This window comes from Camelus dromedarius, chromosome 33 (genome assembly GCF_036321535.1).
Source record: "Camelus dromedarius isolate mCamDro1 chromosome 33, mCamDro1.pat, whole genome shotgun sequence".
NCBI classification, from domain to species: domain Eukaryota; kingdom Metazoa; phylum Chordata; class Mammalia; order Artiodactyla; family Camelidae; genus Camelus; species Camelus dromedarius.
Genome location: NC_087468.1, coordinates 17,512,471 through 17,531,586, shown reverse-complemented (window position 1 = coordinate 17,531,586; position 19,116 = coordinate 17,512,471). Strand labels below are relative to the sequence as shown.

The following is a 19,116-nucleotide window of genomic DNA, read 5'->3' as shown; positions in this document are numbered from 1 at the left end:
TTACTTCACTTAGAATGACCCTCTCTAGGGACATCCATGTTGCTGCAAATCGCATTGTGTTGTCATTTTTCATGGCTGAATAATAGTCCATCATATAAATATACCACTTCTTCTTTATCCAGTCATCCGTTGATGGACATTTAGGCTATTCCCACGTCTTGGCTATTGTAAATAGTGCTGCTATGAACATTGGGGTGCAGGTGTCATCCTGAAGTAGGGTTCCTTCTGGATATATGCCCAGGAGTGGGATTCCTGGGTCATAGGGTAAGTCTATTCCTAGTCTTTTGAGGAATCTCCACACTGTCCTCCACAGTGGCTGCACCAAGCTGCATTCCCACCAGCAGTGCAGGAGGCCCCCCTTTCCCCATGGCCTCTCTGGCATGTGTCACGTGTGGACTTGTGAACGATCCTAGCCCACTACTTTCATTTTGTTGCAAAGTTGCAGCTTCCCCTGGTGCCTCTGACACTCAGCAGCACTTCCTTGGGCCAGACCCTGGGTAAGTCGTGTCAGAGCTGCGGGGAGGACACAGGGACAGAGCTCTCCACTCAGGCCTGCTCATGGCCTGTTGGAAGGGTAACCGTGGCCAATGAGCCACAGAGCACATTGCCAATCTGCAGGGTGACTTTGTGCACACAGAGAAGTCAGGCAGCGTTCAAAAGGCATTATGGAATTTTTTTCTTACTGCGTCTTGGGGGGCCTTGATGAACAGGAGGAGGGGTACCCATTGGCTTGAAATCTACGTAAAGGCAAGGACAGTGTGCTTAGTTGATTGAATTTTTGTGACATAATTTTCACCTGAAGTCCTTTTTACTTATTTATTTAATTTATTTATATTGAAGTACAGTCAGTTTACAACGTTGTGTTAATTTCTGGGGTACAGCATGATGATTCAGTTTTATGTGTTTCTTTTCCTCTTCTTCTTCACCACAGGCCATTACAAGGTATTGAACAGAGCCCCCTGGGCTACACAGTAGGGCCCTGCTGTTTCTCTGTGTTACACATAGTACTTAGTATCTGCATTCCTGAACTCCCGATTTATCCCTCCACCCCCGCGCCCCCTCTGCCTCCCCCCTCTTCTGCCTCCCCCCACCCCCGTAACCACAAGTTTGTTTTCTATGGCTGTAAGTCTGTTTCTGTTTTGTAAATAAGTCACCTAAAGTCTTAAAAATGTAAATAATATTCTGGCGGAATTTTTTTTAACTAAAAACAAAAAAATCAGTGAAACAGAGCAATCCATCCTGGATGGCTGTTGCTAATCAAGATTTTGTTCTTGTATATTAATTGTCAAAGCTTTTAAAATTCTCCTCCCAGCCCTTCCTGGCCGTGATTGAATACTCTGGGCACAGAACTAAAGGCACCTTCCTGACTCTGAGGTCCACATCCAATTCTTATTTGAGCAGCGAAGATGAGCAAGACATTTGGATCCTTCCTATCTTTCAGGATCTGTGGACGATGACTAGGGAAGCAGCCAGGTAAAAGCGACTGACATAGGAAGTTTGTAAATAACTAGCAGGAAATGCCGGAACGCCCGTCGAGGGAAAGTGGATGTTAGTGGGCTAACAACTGGAACATACAAGGCGTATCAGTTATGCTGCTTCTGTCCCCAGTTGTTCTTTATCCTAAACAAGAACAATATTGGTTCTTTATGAGTAACTGGAGAGGCTGTCAAAGAAATGAAGGCAGAAAAACTTTAGCTGTTAACACACTGGTTGCTAATTAAAATTTCTGGAGGGTGTCCTAGACACAGGGAGTTTGAGGAAGAACCTAAGATCAGTTCTGTGACTGTGGGTTCCCGAGTTTTGTCGTTTATATAGATTTTACAGACTGGGTCAGCCCCCTTGTTGGGGTCTGTCTGTGAGAAGGAGGCCCACATCCTCAAAATAAAACCCCCCTAGACGTATCACTAATACCCAGATTTCTACCTTTGGGCTCATGTTTTGCTCCTGGTTTTTTTCAAAAAACAATCTTAGAGCACCATAGAATTGGTCCCTTTTTTTATATATAAGCTTATCACACTTTGTCCTGAGAATACATTTTCTTTTGGGGAGAACACAGGGCAGTGGGCAAGGAGCAGACGGAGCCAAGAAGGATGAGGAAAAAAGAAAAAGAGTCGAGGACATGGGAGACAAAATGTCGTGTTTTCGTTTGCCTTGTCACACCAGCCTGCCAGGTTCTGCCCAGTTTTGTATCTGAGTTGTTAGATTCAACCCTGAGGCAGAAGCTCGCAAAGTCTGTATCACTGACACCTGGGTCTTGCGAATTCTTTCTTGGGGTGGAGGAGGCGACCCTGTGCGTTACAGGGCACGTGGCAGCCTCCCTGGCCTCACCCTGCCGGCGTCTTGTGGGACCTCTTCCCTTTCTCACTCCAAGTTGTAACCATCAAAGTGTCTCTAGATGTTGCTAGATGTCCTTGGGGTGGATAAAATAAACTCCACTGAAAGTAACTGCCACAAGGGAAAGAAATTGTCCAAAATAGGAGCAAGTTTAAACAAGGCAAAATTGAGCCCATACACTATGGCCACAGGGTCTGGTGAAGGGAGTGGAATGAGAGCCTATTACAAAAAAGCAGCAAAAAAAAAAAAAAAAAAAAATTAAATAAAAAGAATGGAAAAAGGCAGCATGCTCAACAAGTCTTGACTAGACCAGACTTTGCTGCTAAAGGAGTTTGCAAACACAGGCCAGCTCCTGTTTGAACATCTAAACGAGGCAAGGGGAGAGCGGTCCCTACTCTCCCGCCTGACTACCTTCGCAGAGTGCCTGCAAGCTGAGCGGGACCCAGACAGTGACAAGACTGTCTGTAGTTTATTCTCCATCAGTCATTTGACTTAGTAGAGAGTAAGTGCATTTTGTTAAAGAGTGCTGTTTTTGTTGCTAAGAATGCTGATTTACATTTGAAAAAAACAGTTTTGTAGATTATTAGTATGCTCAACATTCTAGGCCAACATTATATAAAAGTGTACCTATTTATTTTTTATAAAACGCATCCGGGCTGATGGAAACGCAGTAAACTTGAAGTACAACGGAGCCATTAAATAACTTACATATTAGATGGGCTCTCCAGTAAAGCCTGAATTATAACCAATTGCCAACAGCTTGGGAGTGAGCGCGCCCCTGCTGACACCCACCCTCTGAGAGATCTCGTTTACAAAGTCAGGTCGCGGTGGAACGTTGAGGAGGGGAGAAAGGACATTCAGTGGTATTACATTTAGATATACAGAGAGTAGCTCATTCTTCACTAAATGGGTTATATTGCAATGCCATTCTTGTAAAATTTGATAGCTGATGCAAGTTGGTGTCATCGTGAACGTGATCAGGTTGAGAGAGAGATCTTTGAGACGGTGCCCGCAATTCCCTTTTTAGATGGGATGAAAAAAGAACAGAAAAAAAATAAAGGATTTTTAATGAGGATGTTGATATTGAGCCCTTTGTGTGTGGAGATAAATTTCCAGTGTTGCAGAGAACACATGAGCCAAACAGATGGTATAATTTTTTTATTAAGACTTTTTTTTTAAAAGAATAATTTAATGTTCATAGCAAAACTGAGGGAAAGGTACAGAGAATTCTCATAGTCCCCTAGACTCTGTACACACTTAGCCTCCTCTGTTATCAGCCTCCCCCACCAGAGTGGCTCATTTGTTACCATTGATGAACCTACACTGACACGTTCCAATCACCCAAGTCCACAGCTAAGATGACGATTAACTCTTGGTGTATATTCTGGTGCATTTGGACTAACGCTTGATGACACGTATCCATCATTAAGGTATCACGCAGTGTATTTTTCACTGTCCTAGAAATTTATTATACTCCATCTATTCATCCTTCTCCCCCCAACCCCCTGGCAACCACTGATCTTTTCACTGTCTCCATAGTTTCGCCATTTCTAGAAGGTCATATGGTGGGAATCATAGAGTACATAGCTTTTTGAGATTGCCTTCTTTCACTTAGTAGAGATGGTGTAATTTTTCCTTTCATGCTTCTGTAATGTAAAGTTTTCATAAAGGAGATTTTTTTAATATCAGTCCTATATATTTTGTGTAAGTGTAAGAGGGTCAGCAAATAGAAAGCACCCAACCTGGAAGTAATAATGAGGGGAGCCGTGTGTCGGTACAACGTGGTAGAACAAATCCAGCTACAGAATCAGAAGGACTGAATTCCTCGACTTCTGCCACCTGAGTGTGGCCTCACACAAATTAGTTAGTGCCCCCGAGCCTCAGCATCTCACGTACTGCCTGAGGTTTTGTCATCCAAGTATGGCCAATAGGATTAGTCTTGGGATGTACGTTGCACTGTTTCTTGGCTTCCTGATGACTGCGCTCAAGTGGACAGTCATTGCTCACGAGTCTTCTGTATAAATAAACCCTCTGCTCCGGGTGGACAGGTGCGCTCATGATTCTGCAGGCAAAACACATGCAGGCTGTTCCCACTTTCCGTCCTGTCGTCTCTGCCATGTCTCCCTCCTCCTCTACATCTGTGTGTTGAATTTATCCTTTAAGATCTGACTCAGGTCTCGGCTGGAGACAACAAGGATGTATGTCTTTGAGTCTTTGGACATTTAGTGGGTCCACAATGAGACTGTCGGCTCCTAGAGGAAAGTGTGTCTGTAGTAAGTGCCCAGGGTCCACAGCAGTGTTATCACATCATTAGCTTTTAGTATGTAGACATTGGTTTAATGAATATAAAAACTTAGGATATGATTTTTTTTTCAGTAGAGCATACCACTAACAGTCTCAGGCCTACAGCTCAAGAGCTCAAGATTCCAAGATAAATAGAGAGAGTTCTTCTCCTCTTATTTCCTATGCATCAGTAGAGAGCAATCTTAGGGTATGCTTATCCCACTGGACCAATGTCTCTTGTTAGTGGGGTCAAGTTTAAAGACTGGACAGGTCTGGGGGAATGGCTCATTCCTGTGGCTGGAGGTGGGAGGTGCAGACAGAAGTAAGATCATTACCAGAAGTAGGTGGTAGGAACAGATTATTGGGAAGACAAATACATATATATATTATAGACAGGAAGGACTGTTACAGTCCATTACTTCTCCATGACTGACCTTGAAATTAGATTATGAAAGTAAGGAATTTCAACAGAAGCTGTAATGACAGATTATTTAGCCTAGATCTCCTAATATATTTTAAATGTATTTTAATATAACCCTTGGCTATTTGCGTAAAAAGCATTTTATTTCTCTCTGAAAGGTCAGAATGATTACCATATGGCAGAAAAGTCTTACTTGTTGGTGGCTGTGGTCTTCAGCGGAGGTGGGAAGTCAGAAGTGTAGGAAGAACGAGAAGGAAATTGCATTCACGTAGTAGCCCTTAAGTAGGCAGTGTGCAGTTTGTCTCAAAGCCTCTTCCATACGACTGAAACCTACATGCTTCGTATACTGTAGGCATCTGGCTGATGGTTGTTGATATGTATATTTATTCATTTTATCCTGAAAGCAAATGCTCAGGGCAGTGGGACGCGGGCAGAAGAATTCTGAGAAAACACGGCTTGAGAAAGCGAGAGAAACAATTTTAGCCTAATAATAAACCTCTAACGTGGAAGAGGGGATGGGACAAGGTGGACAAAGGAAGGCTCACAGTTACACATTTATGTGCCATCAGTTTGGAGCAACGCCGTGGAAGAACGAGCATTTTTCTAGGACCCGGTTGTCAAAGTCAAACCAAAAAGAAGGCATGAATTTCCAGCGGGGCATGAGGCACATCTCAGACTCAGAATCCCGGAGACCGAAGAGGACATGCTACTTCCTTCTCACTTTGAGGCCGTCGGGGAGCAGCATCCACGGCAGTGGCAGTGGAGGAGCAGGAGGGCCTGTGTCTTTTGTCTGGGAGGGCCAGAGCTGGAGCCCACGGGACCTGGTGGCCGGGATGTACTAACTGTGCACAACTGAGACGGTCGTCAGTTCCTTTGACCCAGAACCCCTCCCGCGTCAGTAATGGATGTTTGAATCAAAGGAAGGAGGAATATGCCAACAGTTACTTGTTTGGGGGCACACGCAGCACAGCATTAGAATCGTCCTGGAATAGTTTTTTTAAGGAAAAATAAGACACTTTCTTGTAGCTAGAGGACCTGAAATAACAGATGGCTGTAAGACCCAGAAGAATTCTGTGTATTCTGGTCAAAGTGACCCCCGAATGACCTCCCTGCCTGATTTTCCTTTCTGTGTTTTACATTCTCCAGCACGAGCGGGTTTCTTCCTAGAGGAGAAGTCTTCTCTCTGACCATACAGGCCAATCCCACTCCTCTGTGCTCTGTTTTCCATCGTCACCCAGTAGGCGCCTACCATGTACTGCCCTGTGTGGCACACTCTGTGTTTGCCCGCGTGTCTGTCTTAATGCATCTATTTTCTCTGTCTGCTTTCTACTTTTTATCTAGAGGGGTGTGTGTGTGTGTGTGTGTGTGTGTTGCTTCCTAATTTAATATTAACCCCTTGAGATCGGCGACTACCTTTTCATTTCCTCCAGCCTTGATTAGAGCTGAAGCTCAAAGCTGTTTATTAATGTAAATGAAAAACAACTGATGCAATATAATACCTTATTTTAGGATTTTTTTTTAAATCACATGCTTAATGATCAAGATCAGAATCTTTTAGATCAAGAGCAGTAAATGCCTAGCGATTATTTTATTATATCTTAATTTTTTAAACCTCACGGATGCCAAAATTAACTATTTACCAAGCTTGGTTTCCACAAATACTGTCAGCTAAATAGGGCGTCATGTTCAATTCTTTACTCCTTCCTTAAGTTTCAGAATTAAATGTGCCATCCTTTCCTCTTAACTTATAAGCCATTTGTGATTATTTTTGAAATGCTTATTTTAAAATATAGGAACTTTCCAAGCCAGCATTTTCTTTCCCTGGGGAAAGGCATTTGTGTCTAGACAAAAGCAGATGGATGCTGCCCGAGTCTCTTAGGGTAGGTACCGTGGATGGAATTTAGAGGATTTTTTTCTCTTCTTCTAAGCAGTCCTTTTTCATCTTTCATCAAACAATTCAGCTCACGGGTTATGTATGGCCTTCTGGAACTTGAATTTGATTTTGGTGTTTGAAATGTACATGATAATTTTCCAAACATGAATTTATGAAAATGGCAGCCTGTAGGAACTCCAGCGGAGGGAGCAGATGACTGGCTCTGACGAAAGAGAAGTCCAAGAATGCACATGGTATGGATCAGGACTTGCCAGGAAGATGCTGACGGTTGCAGAGGTAGTAACAGCTGATGAGTCGTTACCAGGGAATGGGGGGAAGAGCAAGCTGTATTTCTTCTGTCCTGGCTCCTGGCTTCCAGGACTCACATCTAACTTGACTAATAGTTACCAAGAGAAAGTACAGTAAAGCTAGCGCATCACTGGACTAGACAGAATATGATTTAAATTTAAAGAACTTAAATATTATTTCTCTACTCCACCCTTCACATTAAAAAAAACCGCTTGAGGACCCTTTAATCAAGATTCAAATTCAGTCAATCAGCTAATATAAAAATAGTGGTGTATGTTTGAGAAAGAAGGAAAACACTTTCTCAAGAATATTAGGTTAAGCTGGGAGGTTTTTTAGAAAGAGTCTCTAATTTGAGCTATGGAAGCTGGGTTTGTTTTTTTTTTTTTTTTTTTTTCAGTTATGAACTTTCTGGTAAATTCTCTTAACTTTTAAAGATTTCCTTTCCTTGTGGATCTGGCAAGGTCATAATGGAATACAGTGTTTAACACTGGCTTAAAGATAAAGTGAAAATTCTAGGAGTGAGTTTATAAAATCTTGTCCTCAGGGCAGATTTCATAGGAAATTCATTATTAAAAATGCAAAGTCATCAGAGGGATGATGTGGTCCCACCAAGGAGAGAGAAGGGCATCGAAGGAGGGAAACTCAGTTTTCGAGATTAATTGTACCAACGTTCTAATTTTCAGAGTTTTCGGCACTCATTTGTGTGCTATGTTCAGTTTACTTCACTCCCACAAGACCCACTTTTTGCTGATGAATCGTGTAGCTGTATCTCCAGGCTCCATGGAAAGGAGACAAGGAGATGGGGTGGTTTTGCCTGCTGTAGACAAAGAAAAGGATGAATGGATAGATACCGTGGGTCACGGTGTGAAGATGACAATTAACAAGACCCTTTTACTGAATTTTCTGTGCTAGACACAATGGTAAGCATCCTACATACGTCCCACACTTTTTGTCCCTTGAAGGTAAGATCATGTATATTTTGTCCCTTTATTCCCGGTGGCTAAGTACTGCCTATGCTTGTTCACAAAACTGTCCGCAAAATTTATTGAATGTGCTATTTTTAAACCTTACCTAAAACCTGAAGTCCAGCTGTTTTACACTTGAGTAAACTGAGGTTCAATTTGGCTAACTTGTAAATAAATATAATCAAATATCAAGGTTCAGTTATGCTTCTGCCTCGGTGTAATAAATATAGCAGAAACCTAGAGCAGCATACCTGCTCCAAATGAACAGACAGTTTTAATATGTCTTGCTAATTATTCTTACTGGTATGTCTACTTCCGGCATAGCATATTCTATTAGTTAGCTACTGCTGTGTAACAAATGACCCAAAGCTTAATAGAATAACATTCCAAACATTTACTGTCTCATAGTTTCCGTGAGTCAGGAGACCGGCATAGCTTAGCTGGGGTACCATTGCCTCAGGGTCTCCTGCAAGAATGCAGTTGAGGTATTTTACCATCTCAGGGACCAACTGGTGAAAGATCTATTTCTAAGCCCACTTGTGGTTGTTGGCCTCCATCTCTCATTTGTTGTTGAATGTAAGGCCCCACTCAGTTCCTTACTGGCTGTTGACCAGAGGCCTCCCTCCATTACTTGCATTGGAAGCTGGCTTCCATCCGAGTAAGCAAGTGAGAGAGCAATCAAAGGCAAGCAGGATGGGGAGCCAGCACATTTTCGTAACCTCATCTCAGAATAACACCTCATCCCCTTTGCTATATTCTGTTGGTTAGAAGCAAGCCACTAGTTCCAGCCCACCCTCAGGATGAGAAGATCACACAAGGGCATGAATGCCAGGAAAGAGGGGTCCATCTCAGAGGCCGACCACCACACACACATAGTTGTAAATGCAGGAAGGCAATAAAGGTGATGACTGGCATCATTAGGAGAGAAGATTAAGACACGTGGACAGATCCCACAGTATGGATTTGGTAGAGACGTATTTAACTTCTGGCACCATGTACTTACGTCCTTGTCCTGTGACTTCCAAAACCCAAAAGATCCATTGAATCAAGACAGAGTTACACAGTGTCTGGCCAGGAGTGGAGAGGACAATAGCGGATCTAGAGAGTGAGGAAGGAAAGGCCAAGATTGGCACAAGGTGACTGGAGAGAGGAACTGGAACAGAAGAGGACAGATTTGAGAAAGTGCATAGAGAAACAAGACAGAGCTAGCTACTAGTAATTCAAAGACAACAGTGCACACGTCAGAGGGAAGAAGAAAACTGATGATGTAACTAGGGAGCATTTCATTTGACTTAGGATCAAAGAATCAAACATTAATCTCAGAAGAAGCTGAGTGGTGATGAAAATTATGACCCATATTAGAGCAAGCGTTCAAAATTAACGTCAGAAGTAAAGGCATGGATGACACAGGAAATCCCAGCCAAGTGCTTCAACAAGATTATGGCCACTCTTGTACTTATAAGAAAGCCTCTACTTCTGCTAAGAGTACACAGGTCTATAAATCACATGCAGTAATGAAAGGGCCACTGTTCGTGAGGTAGACTTAGAGATCCATGTGATTATTTACTTCTTGTCCAGTATGTAGAAACCTAAGCAGCCCTAAAAAAAGATTCTGAGTTCAGGATTTTGAAAGGTCCCTGTTTGGGATTGAGGTGGGGGTTCCCCTAGAATATCCTCTAATGACTTAATTAAAGATCTTGAAGTTCTTTACTCAAGTGACTGAGTCAACGTGAATTGATGGCTAGATGCTACGGTCTGTCCTCCATCATTCTTGAGTGGTACCAAGGCAACACATGTGTTGCTACAGCTTCAGTCTGTGTTAGTTCTTGCTTCTACAACTGAACGTGGCTTGGAGCTTCAGCCTCAAACAGGCTCCTCACTCTCTGATGATGCTTCATGGGTGTGCTGAGCTGTCAGAGTACGCACAGAGTCTTTGTAAATGTCAGTCAGACTTTCTGTGGGCAAATTCAGGCCCCCAGTGGCTGCCAGCATTCTCTCTTTTATGTCCTCTTCTCCTATTAACCCCCACATCTAATCGGGGGGCGGGGGGCACTGGAAGAAAAATTCCTCAGCAGGGTCTGATAGAAACCATTTTTAGGAAAAAGTGCATTACTTACAAAGAACATCATCAAGTCGTACTTTCCTGATGGAGGGGCATACTGGAACTGCCACCCCTCCAAGAGTCCCCACATCAGTACTTTCTGGCTCCAGTTACTCTCATAACAGCTAAATTCATGACCTAACTTCCGCTCTTAAAATGAAGGCATAGCGCCTGTCTGTGATGGGAGCAAGGGTACGATCTACGGGTCCCAGCACTGGAACTGGCCACAACTCAATCCCGGTCCTGATACATTATTAGCTTTCTAGATTTTTTTTTCAAATACTCTTATTTTTTATATTAACACATACTAGATTAGTTATTTCTATAGATCAGGGGCCTGGTCTTGGTCTGTTTTCTCTTCTCTGTCCCAATAATAAAACATATGTGAGGAACATACTCAAGGGAGTGTGCTGTTGGACTTCACCGCAATCGGGTGACCCCTGTGCGTGCAGATACGATAGTCTGGGCTCAGTGAACCAGTCAAGGGGACAACAATGAGCCTTTCTCCATGCTCAGTGGTGAAGAACCTACTTAAGCAGCCCTGAAAGGTTTCTGAAGGATCCCTCGAGACCAAGCCAAGAATGTCCACTCATAACTGGGCTAATGACTCATGAAACCCTTTAATAAAATTAGTGGACTAATAGAAAATGATGGGCAGAAAGAGAGAGACTTAATAGGGGAAATGTGACACTGCTCTTTTTGTCTCTGAAGTGCTTGATGACAAATGACTTCCTCCTTACACCCCCTTCTTTCCATTCCCATTCTCCTCCCCGCTGGGTGGGTGAGCTGTGCTAGAAGCAAAACGAGGGCTGAAGATGCAATCAATGAAGAAGAGATGGTCGCTGCCGGAAAGTGATTCCCATGTGAAACATGAACCCAAACAACCCGAATGCAGTGTACTAAATATTATAATAGCGCATGCATAATTAGGGTGCCGTGCAGTGGTGGAGAACCACCAACTTCGGAGTGATGGTCAATCCTAAACTGGGAATTGACGATTGAGGAGGTATTCACCAGGGCCAAAGAAAGAAGGACACGTTGGTATGAGAGAAAAAACCAGTCATGGACGTGTTGGCATGACATGGAAGAGGTCCCTGACACATCTGAAGACATAAATAATTCAGCCTAATTGGAACACTTGAGTATGTATAGGAGTAGGTGTGGAGATAGAGACAGACAGGAATTAGAGGCAGGTGTCAGATGTTTGAGTTTGTATCTTGATAAAGAACTTTTCTAGTCCCCTCTCTGTCAGGGGGAAGCATGGATAGGCAACAAGGTCCTGCTGTGTAGCAGAGGGGGCTGTGTTCAGTGCCTTGCGATGGGCTATAACGGAGAAGAATGAGAAGAGAATCTGTAGACAGGGTAACTGAATCACTGTGCTGTGAAACCCTGTGCTCTGAAACCCACCTCTGAAGTCTCTCAGGAGGATTCGGTCCAGATCTTCCTCACCTCTGGTTTAGGATCTCGATCCGCGCTAGAACGGGGCAACCTTGATTTTTATCTGCTCGCTGAACTCTGATTTCATTACTCCTGGAATGTCATCATCCTGTGGCCTCGTGTGCACTCCGCATACAAAAGTATCGCGAGAATTTAAAAGTTTATTTCCAACTTTGATCACCCTTTCAGGGCATAAGCTATGAAGAGCGATCCAGGATTTCTGACAAATAGCAGTAAAGTGTGTCTACATTTTTGGATGAAATTCAGAAAGTAGAAAGAAGCTTCTATTTATATAACCCTGTATCAGAAACTCTGTTAATATATAATGTGTGAATCACAAAGGCGATGCTGTGTTTTGTCTTAATTAGGGAGAGGCAGGATCGGCAACCTATTTGAAGTCCTTTGAGAAGTTTTCTTTCTCAGTGTTACTTGGGGAGTGTTTACCTTTTTCACGGTTCAAGTGTTGGGAGCAGTCGTAGTGAGACTAACGTCTTAGGTTCTGTCAAGACGGATCATTGTCCTACAAACTTTTATTCTGCTGTCTGTCTTACCACTTTGAAAACTAAACAGGCTACAACTGAAACGGGAAAGAGAGCAGCAAAATGTGGGGAGCAAAGGTATGTTGGTTAAGGAGCAGTGGCAGTTGACTAAGCCCTAAATAGATCAGCACTGAGCACTGAGGAGTGGACCGTGGAGGAGGAGCTTCTTAAGGGTCAGATCCAGAAAAACACTGACTTGTGGTAAGAGAACTGGGCGTCTTGTCAGTTATAATAAGTATCAAACTGAATGTGTTCAAGTTCTAGGTTTTACCGTCTTGGGGAGCATAATAAAGTCATTGGGATATTAATGCTATCTTGCCCTCTGAGTTCCTCTTTGAAAAGTAAAGATTCCACACCTCTTCCTCTAACGTTTTCCCCTCCTTGGAAGGATGATGGCGTTTTCTGTCCCGGCCTCTTGTTTCTGCCTCTTCCGACGGTGCCGTGTCCACAGCACTTGTTCCTGCCAAGTGCTGCTCGTGCCAAAACCCCACCTCCTGAATCTCCAGATTCTCTACACCATGCTGGACGCCCTTCTCCAAACCCGGGGTTTCAGAGCAACAGTGGATGTGTTTGGGGCCCCAGAGCGTCCCTTAGGGAACTGGTCCCTTTCGAGCTTAGCTTTCTTCTGTCTCCCTTGGGCACAGAGTCAGGGCTTGAGGCAGGTGGAGAAAGACAGCATGTGACCTCCTGCATTTCCCTTCTTGCCTGGTCTTCCCCAGGGTGACCTTGCAGAAACAAAACAAAGCAACACAGCTCCGCTCCCCCTTTAGACTCCACCAAAGGTCTTCACGCAGAGGGTCCAGTGGGCAGGGGGCGGTGGGTACTAGACCCAGCATTCCAGCTGACAGTTCTTAAGGTTGACTATCAAGCATTCGCTCACAGGCACAGTTTCTGAGGGGCTGCCTCACTCGTGGCTGTTGGTCACATTGGTTTCTGTTACGTTCTGGGCCGTGAGCTAGGACTTTATTTTCCCAGAGCCTTATTCTATAAGGTGGGGTACAGCCTTTAGGATAATATGTTGATCTCTTACTAAATCATCTGAGTTTTGAAAAGATTCAAAGAAACGAAAGGAACAGAGACGACTATGACTGCCGCCCCCACGTGTAACGAATATTAACATTTGCCAATACCTGCCTCCCATTATTATTTATTTCAGAATTAAGATTCACTGGAGGCCTCCTTAGGACATCTGCCTTAATCCCACTCTCAGTGATAACCACTGTAATGTAAGGTTGCATCTCTCCTTTCAGAGCGTGTGTAATAAAGATGCATGGATGTTTAATTATGCACAGTACTCTTGTGCATTTAAAAATTTCTTACAAATGACATCTCTTTTCAGTTTTCTGTTCCTAGTCAATGCTTGATGTCAGGGCTTATTCGTTATAATATATTGTCTATTTCCTAGTTTATGTCCTTAAGTTCATTTTATCCCATCCAGATGTATTATCTGTGAACCTGGGGTGAGCAGGTGACAGTCCTGAGTTAGAGGGCTCTGAGTAGGTCTGGGTTAGAGCCAGTTGAAAGAACTCCCTTAACGTAACTATTATTCCCAAGTTTAATATAACTCTTGTTATTATTAACTCTTGGAAAAGTCAACCTCATAAGAAACAAATCTAACTGTAGAGACACAAAGACATTCCTGGGTCCCCAGTGTCCTCAGGCTCCTAACCAGGATCTCCTCCAAGCCCTAGCTAATGTCTCAACTGACTGGAAAATTACATTTTACTAGAGTTTGACAAAGCATTTGCCAAAATGGCGCGTTTCCGTTTTCGCTCCATCTATAGTAGAAGGGTTCCTTTTTAATTTTCCCCACGTGCTCAGTAAGATGGATATTCTAAGCTTTAACTTGTCTGCCCATTCCCCCAACAGGCTTGAAATGATATCTCATTGTTCACACTGTGATTTTTTCCAGTCATTGGTGAACTCAAACATCTTATGTATTTATCAATAATACGGGATTTCCTTTTTGTGAACTGCCTTTCTAATCTTTTGTCTGTTTTTCTATTTTTTCCCTAATTGACTTAAAGGACTATTGGTCTTACCTACATGTGGGAGTACCAATCATTTGTCAGTTATACGAAAGGGATGAAACTTTGCGCAGCTTAGTGCCATCATATAAATCTGTAAAATCGTTGATGGTCATGATGGCAGCTTAGACAGCAAATGGAATTAATATTATTTAGAATGTTCAGTTTGAGAAAAGAAATGAATTTTTGATTTCATTTAAGAAAAGTACTCAGACGAAAATGTCAAACACATCCAAAAATGTTTTCACGTTTAAGGAAGTAGATTTCAGCTCTCTGGATCATGTAGCATGTGAAACAGTCTATTCCCATCACAAGTGGATAGCTGAAATGGTCTGAGTTTAATGTGGTGGTTTTTAGAAATATATTTTTATTTGATTCATATCTGCAGCAATATGGCTCGGTATCTCCAAACTCCTTTTATATAAAATGCAATTCAAAGGCCCAAAGGAAAAATTCAAATAGCACAGAGAGCCAGTCTCAGTAATTTACTCACAGGAGGAAATTCACCTCTTGCCATGCTTTCGTTTTGACCATTTCTATTGAAAGACGGGTTACTCCATTTTCCTCCAGCCCTTCTTTTTTAAAAAAATAATGTTTGACTTTTCCTAGCAGAAATACATTTTTCTAGGAATGTTTTATATCTTGAATATTCTGACCCTAGGGAGTAAAGTAATTTAGCAGAGTTTCTCACAATCGGGGTTAAAACGGATGTTAACGTATCCTTGGAGGATGAAAATGACTATACCAACGAATCAGGCATGAAAGTTTAAAACTGGAAATAGATGAATGATGTTTCTCTCTGATTGTCCTTGTAAACAAAATGAATCGTGTTTTTGGCTTCCATTTGCCATATGGATTGACTATTACAACATAACAGCTGAAAGACTGAATTTTCATTTTTGAGCGTCAGTAAATCAGCAGTATTTTTAAAGTAGCCAGTGGAAGTATTCCAGATATTGCACTGGGTTTTCTTTCCGCCGTCTTCCAGTGTGTCCTTGCTGAAAGAGGAGTCCGCATTTTAAATATATTTTTAATTTTAATTTAATATTTAAATAAATAATTCAAATACGTTTCAAAATGTGTGTATATATGTGTACGTTTTATCTTGCAATCAACAAACCTGGTAAAATGGAACAAAATCAAATTTATCTTTGAGTCCGTTGATCTCTTTTCATAGCCTTTCTGCTGGAAAATCCTGGGGTTTCCCCTCTCCCCTCTTAGGCAGTCTTTCCACAAGGTCTGCCTTTCAGACCGAAATGGAGTGGATCGGGTCATCTCGTTCACTCTTTACTGTGTGTAGAGTAATGTCTGCTGCTCAGTGGCTACGACTTTGGCACCTGGTGTCAGTTGCTTGTTTACTGAGGCTTCTAAGGGCCAGGCACCATCCAATGCATTTGTCTGCATGAGCCCATTAAATCCCAAGGTAGGATCTTACTATTCTAAACAGATTTAGAAGGGTTCAGGAGACTTGGCCAAGGTTTCACGGCTAGGAACTAGCAGAAGCTGAACTCAGCTCAGGTTAGGGTAACATGAAATCCGGACTCACGCAGGGTATTTATTACCACACTACCTTGCGCAGGCTTCAGAAACTTGCTCTGTTGCATACCGTCTCCATTCAGGGAGCAGCGGTTTGCTTCCCCTGCTGCAGGTGAGTAGCACAAAGACCACTAAATTGGATCCGCCCCAAACTGGACAGGTGGGCACCCGGCTCCACTGAAATGTTGGAATGTCCACAGCCTGCCACCTTCCCTAGGGGCCGACACAAGGGAGCATGGAAGGACGGTTACCTAATCCACTGCTTTTCACTTTGTTCAACCCAGTGATGCCGCGCTTTGCTGAGCAAGTGGAGGTTGCCATCGAAGCCCTGAGTGCCAGCGTCCCTCAACCGTTTGAGGAGAATGAGTTCATCGACGCCTCCCGCCTGGTGTACGACGGCGTTCGGGACATCAGGAAGGCCGTGCTGATGATCAGGGTATGTGCGCCTCTGGAGCTCAGAGCTGGTTGGAGCTTCGAGTAAGGACCCCGGAGAATTTACTGTTTGTGTTTTAATTATTTAGTTTTACGTGGTAAATTAGCTCAGGGGCGCCTCTGCCATTCTCCACGTGCTCCTCTTGCTAACGCTATTTCCCACGAGGATAAGAAAGCCCCAGAATGGAAAGAGATGAGATTGCTCCGCTTAGTAGCAGTGACAATAATGATAGTAATGGTGATGATGATGGTGACAATAAGGCGATTCCTGGCTACATTCTCCTTGTAAAAGGTAATTCAGACACTATAAATAAAGCTAAATAACCTTCAGCAAACCTCTCCCTGTCGCCTACTCCACCAGCTTCCCAACCTCAGTTTTCTGTTGTCAGGTAGATCTGAGCCTCCCAAACCATAGTTTTTCCCATTATATGTAGACACACGCTAGAAAACATAATACAGGAGACTTTAAAACTCATTTAAGTGTTAGTTGCAACTTGCTTTGCTCACTCACAGTGTGCCTTCATCTCTATTCAGACATGTAGCTTACCGCATTCCACTTAACTTCCGTGTAATATTCCATAATAAGAGGAGAATTTTTTTTTTCTCCTTGCCTTAGCAATAGTTTGGCATAATAGTTTTTGAACAGTTTTTTAAGCCACAGAATTCTTTCTTCAAATAAACTTCAATGTTCAAAAACATAATCGATGACACAGAGGCGGACACGATGCTTCAGCAGTGCTAATCCTAAAGCATGTTGTCCAACAGAAATATCATGGGAGCCATGTTCATAATTTGGTATTTTCTAGTAGACACGTTGACAAAGCAAAAAAACAGCTGAAATTAATTTTAATAATATATTTTATGTAACTGAATGTGTCCAAAACTATCATTTCGACGTGTGGCATTAGCCACAGTTAAAGTGCTCAGTAGCTCCATGTGGCTGGTGGCCGCCATACTGGATGAGGCAGCCCTGGGCTGTATCCCCATCCTCAGCCTCCAGAGTCGTCATCTCGGAGGCAGCTCAGCAGAATCACAAGTTATCTTCTGAGTGCATCTTGAAAAACTTTCCCTAACATCCCTTCAAATACTGCAAAACAATAAATAATTCATCTTCTGTGTGTGGTCCCTCAGATGTTTCAAGAAGTATCTGTAATACATGGTTCTCATCAGACAATACACACCAAGTTCTGCAAGGATTTTATATATGGCATTAATTCTTCCCCCAAATCCTGGTATCTTTGAAGTCAATAAACCTATGCCTGGTCCTCTTCAGCTGTGGTACCCAGAACACAACATGATGCTTCCAAGGTGACCTGAGCAGGTGGAGGAGAGCATCACCAGAAAGAGTCTCTCTTCCCTTTTTGTTGACATTAGAGCTTGTCCTGAAACATCCACTGAACTTCTTCACTTGGGAGCACAAATAGCATCTGCTGATCTCATCCTTAAGCAGCTTGACTGTTTTCAAATTAAATACGTCTTTCTTTCATAATAACTCCATGATTATCTCAGAGCCTTGCATAAATCGTGTCAGACAATGCTAATTAACTGTAACAATGTGACGTTCAACTTTGGACTTTGGAGACTGTCAGATATATTTCCTGTTCTTCTAACTTGCCCATTTTTGATCTGTCAGACTCAACCATGTTTAAAGACCTGTTTCAAATCTTCTTTCCCTAAATTTTCTCCCTCCAAAATATTGACCCTATTCTTTAACTCCTTGTAACTCCTTCTGCTTATGATAGTATTTATTACGCTATTTCCTTGTATGTCTGTTACCTTCTTTAGACTGATATTTGGGAAAGCAAAGGCTGTCTTTTTTTTTTTTTTCCTTCACTATGGTGTGTTGTCTGGCAGTGTTTAATACTATGTGTGTTGGGGGAAAAGAAAAGCAGTTACCTATAGAGATAGGAAGGTGACAGAAAAGATATGAGAACTGGAGGAGAAGGTAGTCAGCCTTTTAAGCACATAACAAATTACATCATTTTTTCCATTATATAGTAACTTGTGAAATAAGGTAATAGACCATGAGAGTTATGTTTTCAAGGCATTTGGCACTAAATGCCACTATAATCCTCAAGACATATTCCCTCTTTTGCCATTTTTCTGCTTTGTTAGCCTTCACATTTTTGTGACAACTATTCATCTGGGAGGCTGAGGAAGTTCATAGCCATCATTCATTTATTCATTCACGAGCTGTAAAAAAAAACATAATTTTAGATAAAAATGCCGTATCTTTGTTACATGAAGTGTCATCCCTCCATCTCAACATTTCCAGTGATTTGATCGGACGGATTTCACACCACTTTCAAAACTGAGGAAGGGGGAAAAGTACAGTAGGTAAAAATTGTTATTTTTAAAATCTTTCTCCACTCAGCACCCAGTGGCTTCATTTTGTACTGAAATTCTTGGTTTACTTCTGAGTATAATGATTAAGTCTACTTAAAAAAAAAAAATTGCACTAAATCAGAAAGAAAGATAAGTAGAGCTCTTTCCCAGCAGAGCTAGCCTTGCCTCCTTCCCTCCCGAAATGTTGATTATGCTTTGGAAAAGTAAGAAAAAAAAATTTGTTTTTTGCAAAAATAAATGCAGAAAGGACCTTGAACGGTCAGATCCTTCATCAACCTGCCTCTCAGCAATCAGTGCATATTTAATGGCAATGTGAGTATCTAGACACTGCAGGCCAGCTCCAGGCAACCCTCTGAAGCAGGCAGAACTTGTCCTTCCTGTGTTCCAGCCTCACCTTCAGGACCCTACTTCTCTCTGGGAACAGGTCTGCTCCGTGTCTCTTCCATAAGACTAGTTTTTGCTTGCGTCTTACTAAAGCTTGTCCTTGGTGATCTATCAGCCTCATCAGAATTT

General features: G+C 42.5%; 1 protein-coding gene across 5 annotated transcripts in view; it reads left to right on the top strand.

Moving 5' to 3' along the window:
* Window positions 1–19,116, top strand: part of CTNNA2 (catenin alpha 2) — a 944,650-nt gene that overhangs the window by 860,522 nt on the left and 65,012 nt on the right. For all 5 annotated transcript variants that reach the window (XM_064481973.1, XM_064481977.1, XM_064481975.1 and 2 more), the window contains one exon: window positions 16,110–16,261. In XM_064481973.1, the coding sequence (XP_064338043.1) occupies window positions 16,110–16,261 (152 nt within the window). The remainder of the gene's footprint in view (window positions 1–16,109; window positions 16,262–19,116) is intronic.